Genomic DNA, 12566 nt, shown 5'->3' with positions numbered 1-12566 from the left:
AATATTTTTCGGAAAGTCATTTTTAAAAAGAATGATAATATTTTTCGGTGTTCGGGTGAAACTTGAAGGCGAATTTGGAAACTAATTTTCGGTATGGAAAATCTGATTTGATTTTTTTTTCTTATACTCATTTTAATAATTTTTTATTTTATTTTAAAAAAAACTTCAATTAATGTAGGAGATCTCTAATATCGAGCATCCATCTCATCAATTTAAATCAGGCAATTGCAATCCCAACATTTGAAATTGACAAGGAACTTAAACTCTTTGATATGGACCTATCCAATTGCAATCCCAACATTTGAAATTGACAAGGAACCTAAACTCTTTGATATCACCCATCCATCTAATTCATGCTTCTTCCACGACTTCCAACAGACATTTGGAATCGTAACGGTGCGTACGGGACCGCGAATCGCGATTGTTTTTGACGACTAAATCGACATGGAAATTGAAGCCGTATCTTTCCTACGGACGATTGTGAGTCTGCTCGATCCAAATGGCGTCGATTCAAGACCAAATTAATACCGAACTTAAGGAATCGAGAGGTCTTTCCGGATGTATTACTCAAAAGAGCTTGCCCCATTCCCCCTCCCCCTTACGAAACTTTCGTCGTTACCAGCACATTGCCGCATTTTTTAGGACGGGAGCTTACTTCTATAGGTTGTTTCAATGCAAATTGGTAACAGTTCGCTATACTATCGCGGTCAATTATATTGAATCCCTGTGACATCGAAAACTATTTCGAGACCGAAAGATCAAGCCTTTTTTTTTTGGTCCCCTATACGAAAGAATTCGAATTTTAGTATTTAGCAAGTCGGAATCAAATTGATTTACGGTCAACAAAGTCTAAATTGACAAGTGAATCAATCGAATGACCACTTGTAATCGCAACCTTGTCAAACAACAATCAATGTAAAAGTTGCCCTACGAAGAGATTTTGATAAAAAAAAAAAACACTTTGAATCAAAGCCCTTTTGTCCCAGATCCAAATTCATAAAAACCAAATGGTCTTCCAAACGCACCATACCTGGGTCCAGGAATTTGGTCCCCAGTCTAAGGCCGGAGACCCGAGTCTCCGGCCGCCCGAGACCCGCCTTCAAGTATCACGGCACGGTCGAAGCCGAGGGGAAACCAAAAAAAAGAGGATTCCCGCCTCGTGATAGCTTAAATTTAACTACAAATTCTCACGAATCGGGAAAACAATTTCCGTTAAAACTAAACTTTAAGGTGTCGCGAGGCGGCAGGAGAACAGGAAAAAGTTATTTTTTTTGAGAGATCATTATGTAGGAAACCAAATGGAATCAGGAGAAAACGTTTGTCAAGCATCAAAGATGTTGGCAGAACAATCCGCGCGACCGAATCTGGCGTGCGATGGTGGCCCAAAACAAGAAATCTGGCGCGATTTGGCCACCATATGCCCCTTTGTTGAAACGTGCCTGAAAATGCCCCGAAACGAATATCCGAACGTTTTTCGAATCCAATGATCACAACGTGTTCCTGAAATCATGTCCGCGCGAGGCCGAAACAGCAACTATTTAGGCTCTGTTTCAAGGAAAATGAATGATTCGAAAATTAATTTTAAAAAAAAAGATCGGTTTTATCGTCTATAATAACGAATGAATAGAAAATTCTAACATCATCCATGATAATGCTAGACATCAATTGTTCTCTATGATGATAATATTTTTCATCAACTAATTATTTCGAGCGATACGAGAGAATATTTTATGGAAAATGTTTTTCAAATCGTTAATTTTCCACGGAAGAAACGAGCGTTGGAGAAGCTGAACACGTCCGAAGCTCGTCCGAAACCAGAAAGCATGGGCCATACGACACGGACAGGTTAGGCTCCATTTGTGCGAAACTGTTGGAACTCGACACTTTCTTCATTCTTCAGCGAGATTCAGATCAGAAAAAAAAAACAGTTCGCAATTCGAAATCTCGTATCGAGATCGTTGTTTCGCCTCTCCCGCCGCCGTGGACCGCCCATCAGTTCATATATGAAAGTGACTTGAACAAAATGGTACAGAACACACATGTAATGACAACCTTTTTTATGCCGAAACGCGATAGAAAAATTGACTGAACAAGAAAATTCGACAGAAGAACAATTCGTCCTCCAAATATGATTATCAAATCAAAAATATCCAAGTCTGCTGAAAAGAAACCCTAAAACAAGTTTATATAACCCCAAACCAAGCCCTACTAGGATTAGGAAACATCAAAACGTAAAATTACGAAACTACCCTTTACTAAATTAACCCATAAAAATACTAAAAAAGAAAAACCCATCTAAACAATCTCGAATCGCGAAAATCCATCGTTAGTCACGCCAAAGGCGGTGAGTATTGATCGCACGCCGTTTCGTCAGCCACCAAATTTGAGCTCAATCTGATATCGTTGACTTCAAACCCGCCGATTCGTCTGGCCGCATAACGGGCCGCTGGTCCCCTTAGGTGCATCACTTTTGCTCAAATGTTTCCGCGAAAGGTTATCGTTGTTCTTTGGGGTCCATACTATTGCAAAATGCATGATTCATGAAATTGGACCTCATTCCTTTTGCAATATGGATCTATCTTAATGTCACATACTGATTTTCTCGTGAATGGTCCGAATTCTATTTCGAATCACAAGTTCGACCCGATCAGATATGTGCGTGAGGAGATGCAAAAAGTAACTTGTGAAAAATCATGGGGTGTAAATATGATTCCCAAAAAGTTTAGGGGTCTTCCTGACCCTCTGGATCTGTCCTTGGAGGATATGCTGTGTCTGGTTGGAACAAGACCATCAGGATAGGTTTCCTCATAAGGCAGGTCTAGAAAAGTGCTTGGTTTGGCTCTAAGAGAAACCAACAAAAAACCTTCTTTGATTCTTTGAAGAGGTCCTCTGTACATAATTGAAGTAGCTCAGATTTTTGAATTTTCTCGCTAATTCAGATTTTGTGTGTATATACAATTTCAGATGGTTTAGTATAGAATTTGCAAATTCTATACAGTTTCTACACTAATCATATTTTCTTTTCTTGTCTTGATTTGTTTTCGATTTTGAGTTTCATTCTTGAATTTTGGGTTTATGGCATTGTGTCTTTCTTGCATTAGTAACTCAACAGACAACATGAATGCCAAATAGGGATAATTACAAGATAAGTCCTAGAACTTGTTAACTCCGTACAGTTAAAGTCCTAATATTTTATTTCGTTTATCCAGGCTATAAAACTCGCAACTTCGATGCACTTCGAGCCATTCTTTCTGTCGACGGAAAGACTCGATTGGACAAAAAAGTTACAAACTTTCGGACTAAATTTGCATGAAATCAAAGTCTCAAGACTTAATTGCACGAAATGGACAAGCTTTAGAACTGACCTTGCAATTTTCCCATGCCAAATATGTGACAAAATAATGAATACTTGAACTTATTAAAAATATCATTTTGAGGCGAGTTCTCACAAAGTTTCTTCCTTTCAACATATGCCATTTTGTTGTAGTCACTTTCATATAAACACCTAAAAAAGTTCAACCCATTATCACAAAGCCCATCTTTTCTTTGAAGTCTCCAGAAATTTGGCGATTGACTTCAAATTTTTTATTGAACTCAAATCCACAACCGGATAATCCCTTATATTCCTTCTAACACTAAAGGCCAGCTTCTTGTGCAAAACTGAGGCACTAAAATTCCATTTTGACTAGTGTTCTTTCTCCTCCATACAAAAGAGCTGTACAAACATGGTGGCTCTTGATGTAACGTTGTTGTAATGTTGTGTAGGATTCCTTCTTGTGTCTCAGAGAGAGAGAGAGAGAGATGCGATATGGTCCTGAGTTGTACACAAGGCCAAAGCATTGCTGATTGCAAGGCCAAATTCCAATTACAAATCTTATCAACAGAGCACATCAAGTCATTCAGACTCGCAGGTGCTTCCACATTGCATCCACCTTCCTGCAGCTCCCCATTTTTTTTTTTTTTGCAGGGTCACTACAAAAGTTTGAAAGAGAGGACCACCACCACCACCACCACCACCTTCTCTCTCTTCCACACACAATAGAATCATCAATCATGTCTGCAAAATCTTGCTCCTCTTTCATTTTTTTTTGCTCCTCCAACACATTAAATATCATTGCAAAACCACACCCACCTTCCCTCTTCTTCTCACTGTCAGACCATTAAACTGGAACAACCTCCTCCTCCTCCTCCTCCTATTCTTCTTGTTCTTCTTGCACACTTCGTACATGGAGCTGAAGTTCTATTCATGCAATGTTCAGACGAAGGAGGATTCCCACCAGAGCAAGAAACAGCACAGAAGCAGACATGGGCACCATGAAGATGGGGGTGACTCAAGCTCAACGAACTCCCTCAACTTGAGGAGCCTCTCCAAGCTCATCCTCCCACCGCTCGGCGCTTCGACTTATAACCAGAACCAGATCGAGTCCCGAGGATGGGTCGTCTCTCCAATGGACTCAAGATACAGGTACTCCGATTCGCATTTCCAAGACTGGACATGAGGGCCTACTGAGAAACGTACATTTCGATCAGATGCGTGTAGTTCTCGAATGACGCAGGTGTTGGGAGACGTTCATGGTGGTGCTGGTGGCGTACTCGGCGTGGGTGTTTCCGTTCGAGGTCGCGTTCCTCAACTCGTCGCCGAAGAGGGAGCTGTACATCGCGGACAACGTGGTGGACGCCTTCTTCGCGGTCGATATCGTCTTGACTTTCTTCGTCGCCTACATCGACCCTAGGACTCAGCTCCTCGTTATCGACTCCAGAAAGATCGCCACCAGGTACCCTACCACGCAGATTTTCCATCAATACATTAAGTTTAAGTATCATTATTAGCTTTCTTAATCTCGTTAGGATTAACTTAGTGATCGAGGAACCGACGTGCCTGTGTGGATTAATTCGTACGCGACACGTGTTTATCATCCCATTATGAATCAGCATAGAACCACCCGGTTCGGATTTGATTAGCATCTTATCCGGTTCGTGTGAACCATCGAATCACTTGATAATCAATTAGCGATCCACCTATTTGGGTGGGCTTCTTCATGATCAAAATTTATATGTTGGCTCTCATTATTGCATAATGATTTACCCGTCACCCATTAGATATTATACGCACATTGGACACACGGACGAATCTAGAACTCCAACGATTGACATAGCTTGGAGTGCCAAAGTTCGGTATAAATCTATTTTTAAAAAAAAATACATATATGGTCAAGAATTTAAAACCCCATATAATCATCCTAGTTGGTCCCACCCCCACCACATTTTTCTTCAAATAATTGAACTCTATAATTCAAATCCGTTTCATTACACTACAAAAGCGTTACGCGTAAGATGACATTGTTCGAGACGTGCCGGAAGCACGATCTCTGATTTGAAAATTCACGCGGTTCGATCGATATGACACTACGTCATCTCGAATAGCTTTAGATGGAATGACTAAAATTGTAAAATAGTAAAGTAACCTTAAAAGTTATGAGAGAATAATGCCAAATGAGAAATGATTTTGGACCAAATGGCCGACCCAACAGGTGTACGGACGGGAATGGTCGGGCCTACTCCGTTGTGGGGGCTCCAGCTCCACTATACCCTCGAAAAGGACACCCTCAATCTTGATCCAAAACCTGACTTACACATCAAATTGTTATTCACTACGTACCAAGCCGAAAATCCACATATTGATTCAGCATGACTTTACCACCTGTTGAATAGACAACAATAATGAGTGGTGCAAGAAATTAAGATAGCATTTGATCTTATTGTTTCTTAGGGTAATGTAATCCATTCGACATAATCAAGCTAAACATTCCGTTACGAGAAAAATTTCATTAGAAAACAAAGTTCGATGAATGAGTATCGACACCAAATTGCTGAAATTTAACAGAAGATATGGTGTGGTGATTCCTGATTTTGGGTGAGCCATGACTTGTGCATAGGTATCTGTCAACATGGTTCTTGATGGATGTGGCCTCAACGTTGCCATTCGAGGCGTTGGGCTACTTGTTCGCCGGCAAGCCTAAGGTGGCTCTCTCTTACTCCCTCCTCAGCATCCTCCGGTTCTGGCGTCTCCGCCGCGTCAAGCAGCTCTTCACCAGGTTCTTGCTCGTTCAACCTCATTTACCACGAAAAGCTCTCTTCGGAGAATTCATTGTAAATTTTGTTGCTGTGTTTTCTGCAGGCTTGAGAAGGACATCAGGTTCAACTATTTCTGGGTCCGTTGCGCTCGGCTTCTTTCGGTACGTCCGATGTATAATAAGGCCATTTTGAACGCATTTATAGGTAACGTGGTGCGAAAGTTATATACTGGTAAAATGGCATCCGTGGTCTCTAAAGTTCGGCAAATACTTGGCAATTTGATCCATGTTCTTTAAAAGCCGAGAATTTCGATCCTACATCTTTGTGTTCGATCGATTTTTGGGTTAGTAGCTTTCATTTGCCTCAAATGCGGTCCACAGTTAAGATATCTGAAGAGAATTGATTTGATCTAGTCACATGAGTCCGATTGATACTAAATGTATTGGTGTGCGTGCTCTTAGGTGACGCTGTTTCTAGTGCACTGTGCCGGCTGCCTCTACTACTTGCTGGCCGATAGATACCCGCACCAAGGCAAGACATGGCTCGGCGCCATGAATCCGAACTTCCGGGAGACCGGCCTCTGGATCCGCTACATCTCGGCCCTCTACTGGTCCGCCACCACCATGACCACGGTTGGCTACGGAGACCTCCACGCTGTCAACACCGTCGAGATGATCTTCAATATCTTCTACATGCTCTTCAACCTTGGCCTGACCGCTTACTTGATTGGCAACATGACCAACCTCGTCGTTGAAGGAACCCGTCGCACTATGGAATTCGTAAGCACGACCGCATTTGATTATTATATGCATTACACCATATATATCTAGTTGTCTAGATGAGTCCTGTTTGCTTAATATGAATGCAGATTTGAGCAAGTTAAAGAATCGATTTTGGTATGTCAAGGAAATTGATGTTTGCATGATTTGGTTTTGCCATGTGATGCAGCGAAACAGCATCGAGGCAGCGAACAATTTCGTGTGCCGGAATCAGTTGCCGCCAAGGCTGAGGGAGCAAATATTGGCTTACATGTGCTTGAGGTTCAAGGCAGAGAGCTTGAACCAGCATCAATTGATAGAGCAGTTGCCGAAATCGATCTGCAAGAGCATTTGCCAGCATCTGTTTTTGCCAACCGTGCAGACAGTCTATCTGTTCAAGGGCGTTTCACGAGAAACGCTCTTGCTCCTGGTACGTTGCGTGTTTACACGAGTTAAAAATCACAAAATTCAATCACATGAGGCCTGTGGAGCCAATGGCCTATGTAAAAGTCGAGTTCTAGATACGCGAATTTTACTTCTAGCGATTCATGAACTCAGGATGCAAAATTGGTGAATTCTTTCTATACGTTTCTTTTGCTTCATGTCAATTGCCCTGAAAATCTAATGTCATCGGGGTAGGTGGCCAAGATGATGGCCGAATATCTGCCGCCAAGAGAGGATGTCGTCATGCAGAACGAAGCGCCCGAAGATGCTTATATCATTGTGTCTGGCGAGGTCGAAATAATCGACTGTGAAACAGAGAAAGAAGAGGTCGTCGGGGCTTTGCAGTCTGGGGACATATTTGGAGAAGTCGGTGCGCTCTGTTGCCGGCCTCAGGACTATACTTACCGGACCAAGTCCCTTTCCCAACTCCTGAGGCTGAAAAGGAATGATCTCATAGAAGCGATGCACAGCCAACACGAAGACAACATAACCATAATCAAGAATTTTCTACAGGTTCGCCGCTAGCATAAGGCAGAATCCGCGTTTCATTTGTTAAATCATCCGAGGCTTATGTTATAACCCTGTGCGATGCAGCATCACAAGAAGCTTAAGGATCTATGCATCGAAGACTTCCTCACTGAGGCAGGACACGAGCACGATGACCTCAACTTGTTGACCGTCGCGAGTACTGGTAACGCTGCTATCCTCGAGAAGCTTCTCAAGGCGAAGTTGGACCCTGACGTCGGGAATTTAGAAGGGAAGACCTCGTTGGTACATCTTCCTTAATCTTCAACCGATTCTTGTTTTTGTCTGTACAACATATGCTTCGGTTTGGATTGAATAATGATTGCACAACAGTGATTTCTGAACAAGAATGCCGCTTAGGCATAGACAATATCGGATTGAAGTAAGCTTTGTTCTCTATGTAAAACATAGCATATGGCGACTTGAAATTTTAAATATACATGATAAGGTTTTATTTGGAATGCACAAACATGTCAATTTACAAGTTCACTGCTCATTTGATTCTTTAGAAATGTGCATGTACTGAAAGTTATTTCTTGCTCTTATGATTCTACATCAACACATTGCAGCATCGCAGGGCCATGAGGACTGTGTCTGGCTACTGCTAAAAAATGGATGCAACATACATTTACGAGGTAACGCGTTATCACCTCGCAACCTTGCCGACTATCATAGATATATGTGCTTCTTACATCCTTTAACGTCCTGAAAATTTTATCACATACACAATTCATGAAAAGATCACATGGTCAGACCGGAATGGCAACAATGCGCTGTGGCACGCGATATTGTCGAAGCAACACTCGATCTTCCGAGTCCTGTACAACTGTGCCGCCTCTTCTGACCCTTGTACAGCCGGCGACCTCCTATGCACTGCGGCAAAAAGGAATGACCTCGAGGTGATGAAGGAGCTCTTGAACCATGGATTGAACATTGACTCCAAGAATCACCAAGGCTTCTCGGCTCTCCAGATCGCCATGGCCGAGAACCATAAGGACATGGTGAATCTACTCATGATGAACGGTGCAAATGTCCACAACTCAAACATGCCCAATTTTCCCCCGGAAGCATTGAGCGAAATGCTGAGAAGGAGAGAGACGGGGCACCGTATTGCTGTGCCCGACAGTGCCACATTGCAGGAAATGCCAATGAGAATGCACGATGTACAGCGAGGACCAACTCGGGAGATATCGGACGGGGCAATTTGTGCGAGGGTGAGCATTTACAGAGGCCATCCAGTGGCAAGAAGAGAGAATCGTTGCACCAAGGCAGGGAGGCTCATAAGATTGCCAGGTTCCATTGAGGATCTCAAGAGCATTGCAGGTGCAATTTCATTCTTTTCTGTCACTCCTTTCTGAATGTGTACCGTCTTCTCGGTTTGTTCGAGAAAATGTCTAGTCTGCTGGTCAATTGTAAATCAGGAATGATGAGAAAAAGTCTCAGTCTCCATTAATCTGCTAAGAGTATCATCTACAACTCTGTTTTCGCAGGTAAGAAGTTCGGTTTCGATGCGACAAACACCATTATAGTGGATGAAGAAGGTGCAGAGATCGATTGCATCGAAGTGATTCGAGACAACGACAAGCTATTCGTGGTCAAAGATCCGACTTATTAATGTCATTACATGCTTCAGTTTTGCTCTTTGTGTTACCAGGATGTTCAAGTATCATCAAGAAATTCCCATCGATCCGCTCCCGGAAGAGGTTTTTTCTTCTGCTTCATCATGTCGTGTTGAGGGATCTGATTCTTGAACTTCCAAGAATGTTATGCATAAATTCGAAGAGAGAGAGGAGAGAGATGTTGTGGAAAATGTATACTGAACCTCACACGTTAGCCAGGGAAACATTGCTGTTTCCTTTATAGCAGAACAGGCTTGTTTCATGAACTATGAACATGTCTCCAACATTTGATTTCATGCATTCAAGATTAATTACAATAAATTCATTTTTTGCAATGAATTACGAAAAACAGAATAATTATGCATGCAACGAAAAATCGGAAGAGTTGGCAACGGCCTAACTTTACACAAAGAAGGATAAAAGATTTTCACGACGGTTCACCTATAAAAAATTTGCTTATATCAAATTTACAGTATGCTTTGTAATTAAGGGTCTGTTTGTTGTACTAAAAACTTCTTGTCGCTAAAAAATATTTTCGAGAAATTCAATTCCGAGAAAGTAAATCATTTTGTGTTTGTTTGCATTGAAAACCGGTTCAAAAAATTTGTTTTAGCCTGTGTCATTAAAAAGATATGGAATTACTAACAAACTGGAATCAACATATTCGTTATTATTTTGCAATCCATTAGAATAACAAGAACTACAAAGAAATTAAACAAGGCATTATAGTCATAATTGTAAAATATTAAGCATGATGGTGTTTTTTGGGAATGTAAAAGAATGTGGGCATTAATGAAGCAAATTCAAGAAATGGCTGGAAAAATTTATGAAAAAAACATGAGATTTATCAGGACAAAAAAAAGATGATGAAACATAGGAAATAAAATATAGAATGACCTATTCTTCTCACTTGGACAGGCAATAAGAACAAGAAAAACTGTTTCCTTTATCAGAAGGAGAAGTAATTTTTCTCAATCTAAACTCGTTGTTTTCAGCCATGGAAGAAACTTTCCATCGCTCAACTAGTTTTCCATCGTTCAACTAGTTTTCCATCGTGTCCAATCGATGGAAAGTCCAAATAACAGTTTTTCAGAATTGGTTTTTATCAAACAAATTGACTCTAAAAAATGACTACACTCAAATGAACATTCTATCAACGTCCATAGGAAACCGTCTTTTCCCACTTGTACAACGATAAAAAGAACTTGAAATCGCGCATATATTTAGAATCATGATATATTTTTCATAGTAAAAGCATGAGATGACAAGATCAATAAAAGCCACAAATCTTAAAAACCTACCTCTCCTATATATACTCCATGATTGACACTTTTTAATGGTTCCATCAAAGTGTTCGTTAACACGAGTCATCCATTTTACATGCAAAGCCTTAGGAAAAACGAAGTTTTCATTTCCATATCACATTGACATTTGGAAAAATTATTTTCCGGCTTTCAAGTATTTAGATGACGGAAAACTAATCAATGTGCGAAAAACTTTTTCTATGGACTAAAAATAACAAACTTAGATCGGGAAAAAACGACTTCTCCTTCTAGTAAGAAGGAAATCATTTTCCCTAAATCGCCAAACAAATGAAAAAAAATAATTTTTCTTTAAAATGATATTCATGAAATATATTTTCCTTTATCATAAAGTTTTCAGGAAAACAAACGCACCCTTTCAATTATTCAAATGTAACCCTAAAGAAAATTCCAATTTAATCCTTCCGGCAAAGATTCGCTTGAAATTGCTAATGTAATGGTCTACTTACCGTCGGCCATCTTGCGCGGCACGCCAGCAATCTGATGTGGACAACTTCACTAGAAATCACACCATTTTGCTTAATCTTTTAAATTTTCTGACTTTCTTTTCCTTTCTTTTCTTCCCTTTACCTTTCACCTTCTTCTTTTCTGCGGATCGTCTTCGACATCTAAGAACAACAATCGGCTCGAAGCCTCCACGTTCGACTCAAATTAAAAAGGCATTAGATGATGTCGGATCGGCCCTGCAAGATGGCCAGGTGAAGCAATGTCTAGTCATGCTCGCATTGACCGAGTGCGCGAGCTTCCAAGCTAGGTTGCTCCGCTCCAGCACCTCCCTAATCTCGTCCATCTAACCATTCGCGAAGAGTTGAACCAGATCGGGACCTCGAGCTCCATAGCGGCATCGACCTCGAGACATCCTCGTAACCGACTCCGGCGACATATTTCTTACGTGGCATAAGTATGACAATCAACTTATCCCACATGACTTGTTTTTTCAAAAGATACTTTAGTCCAACTCGGCAAGGCGAACGAAAAACATGACAAAACGACGTTGCACACTAACCCAAAACGCCGAGCAACAGAAGGAGAATTGATGGAGGGTAAGGGGTGATTGTATTCACTCTCTCGATCTCTCTCGATCTCTCTCAATCTACAGCCATTGAAGGCGAAATGGCTAACACCGGAGTTGTTGATGAGGATGGCGGGGTTGGATCCGTCTGCGTTAATCTTCAGTACCATATAATGCTGTGATCTCCAGTTCCTCTTAGACCGATCGATCAATGGTTTGAAAATGTGGATAGGTCTGCAAAGTTTGCAATGGAAGCGATGAAAATTTGGTGTTCCAGGATGGTGGTTGGCCTTGAACTGTTGAGTCGGGATCTGAGGAAGTGGGTGTGTTGATCTGGCGCGGGGAGGTCTCAAGGAATGGGAATTTTATTTATGTTGAAAGTTGGTGAGTTGGCGTTGAGGTGATGGGCATGAAGATGGAAGCTCGGGTTTCCAATTGATACCTAATTTAGGGTCCTTTTGTTTAGAGGAAAATTGTTTTCGGAAAAATTGTCTTCCGACTTTTCCAATGTTTCGATGACAGAAAACTAACTGATCTACGGAAAAGTTTGTCATGGACTGAAAACAAGAAATTTGCAGTGGAGGAAAACAACTTCCCCTTCTGGTAAAAAGGAAATTACTTTCCTTAAATTGCCAAACAAATGAAAACTACACATTTTCCTTAAAATAATTTCCATGGAAATCTTTCCTTTTATCATGAAATTTTCAGTGATATAAATGCTTAAATCCCCTAATGATCCGTTTGTTTGGCAAAATATGAATTATTTGAAATTGTTTTCTTAAAAACCATTATTTGTATCGCTCGAAATAAT

At 41.0% G+C, this 12566-nt stretch overlaps 1 protein-coding gene across 4 annotated transcripts; it reads left to right on the top strand.

The window, feature by feature from the left end:
* Window positions 1-3891: 3891 nt before the first annotated feature.
* Window positions 3892-9742, top strand: LOC115693913 (potassium channel AKT2/3). Of its 4 annotated transcripts, none has more exons than XM_030620978.2 (11): window positions 3895-4465; window positions 4557-4775; window positions 5937-6095; window positions 6179-6236; window positions 6537-6854; window positions 7024-7263; window positions 7473-7790; window positions 7872-8048; window positions 8362-8437; window positions 8556-9125; window positions 9293-9742. In XM_030620978.2, exons 1-11 carry the CDS (start codon window positions 4227-4229, stop codon window positions 9415-9417), a joined length of 2499 nt encoding a protein of 832 aa, XP_030476838.1. In that variant the 5' UTR covers window positions 3895-4226; the 3' UTR covers window positions 9418-9742. The 4 variants fall into 4 exon arrangements, with proteins under 4 accessions (XP_056173295.1, XP_030476838.1, XP_056173294.1 ...); XM_030620979.2 differs by having other exon boundaries at window positions 4334-4465; window positions 4541-4775; XM_056317320.1 differs by lacking the exon at window positions 9293-9742 and having other exon boundaries at window positions 3892-4465; window positions 8543-8687.
* The last annotated feature ends 2824 nt before the right edge of the window (window positions 9743-12566 follow it).

Source organism: Syzygium oleosum, unplaced genomic scaffold (genome assembly GCF_021117445.2).
Source record: "Syzygium oleosum isolate NSW1041296 unplaced genomic scaffold, Sole_v2.1 Sole_v2.13, whole genome shotgun sequence".
Lineage (NCBI taxonomy): Eukaryota > Viridiplantae > Streptophyta > Magnoliopsida > Myrtales > Myrtaceae > Syzygium > Syzygium oleosum.
The sequence above is the reverse complement of the archived record's forward strand: the minus strand, read 5'-3'. Positions and strand labels throughout refer to the sequence as shown.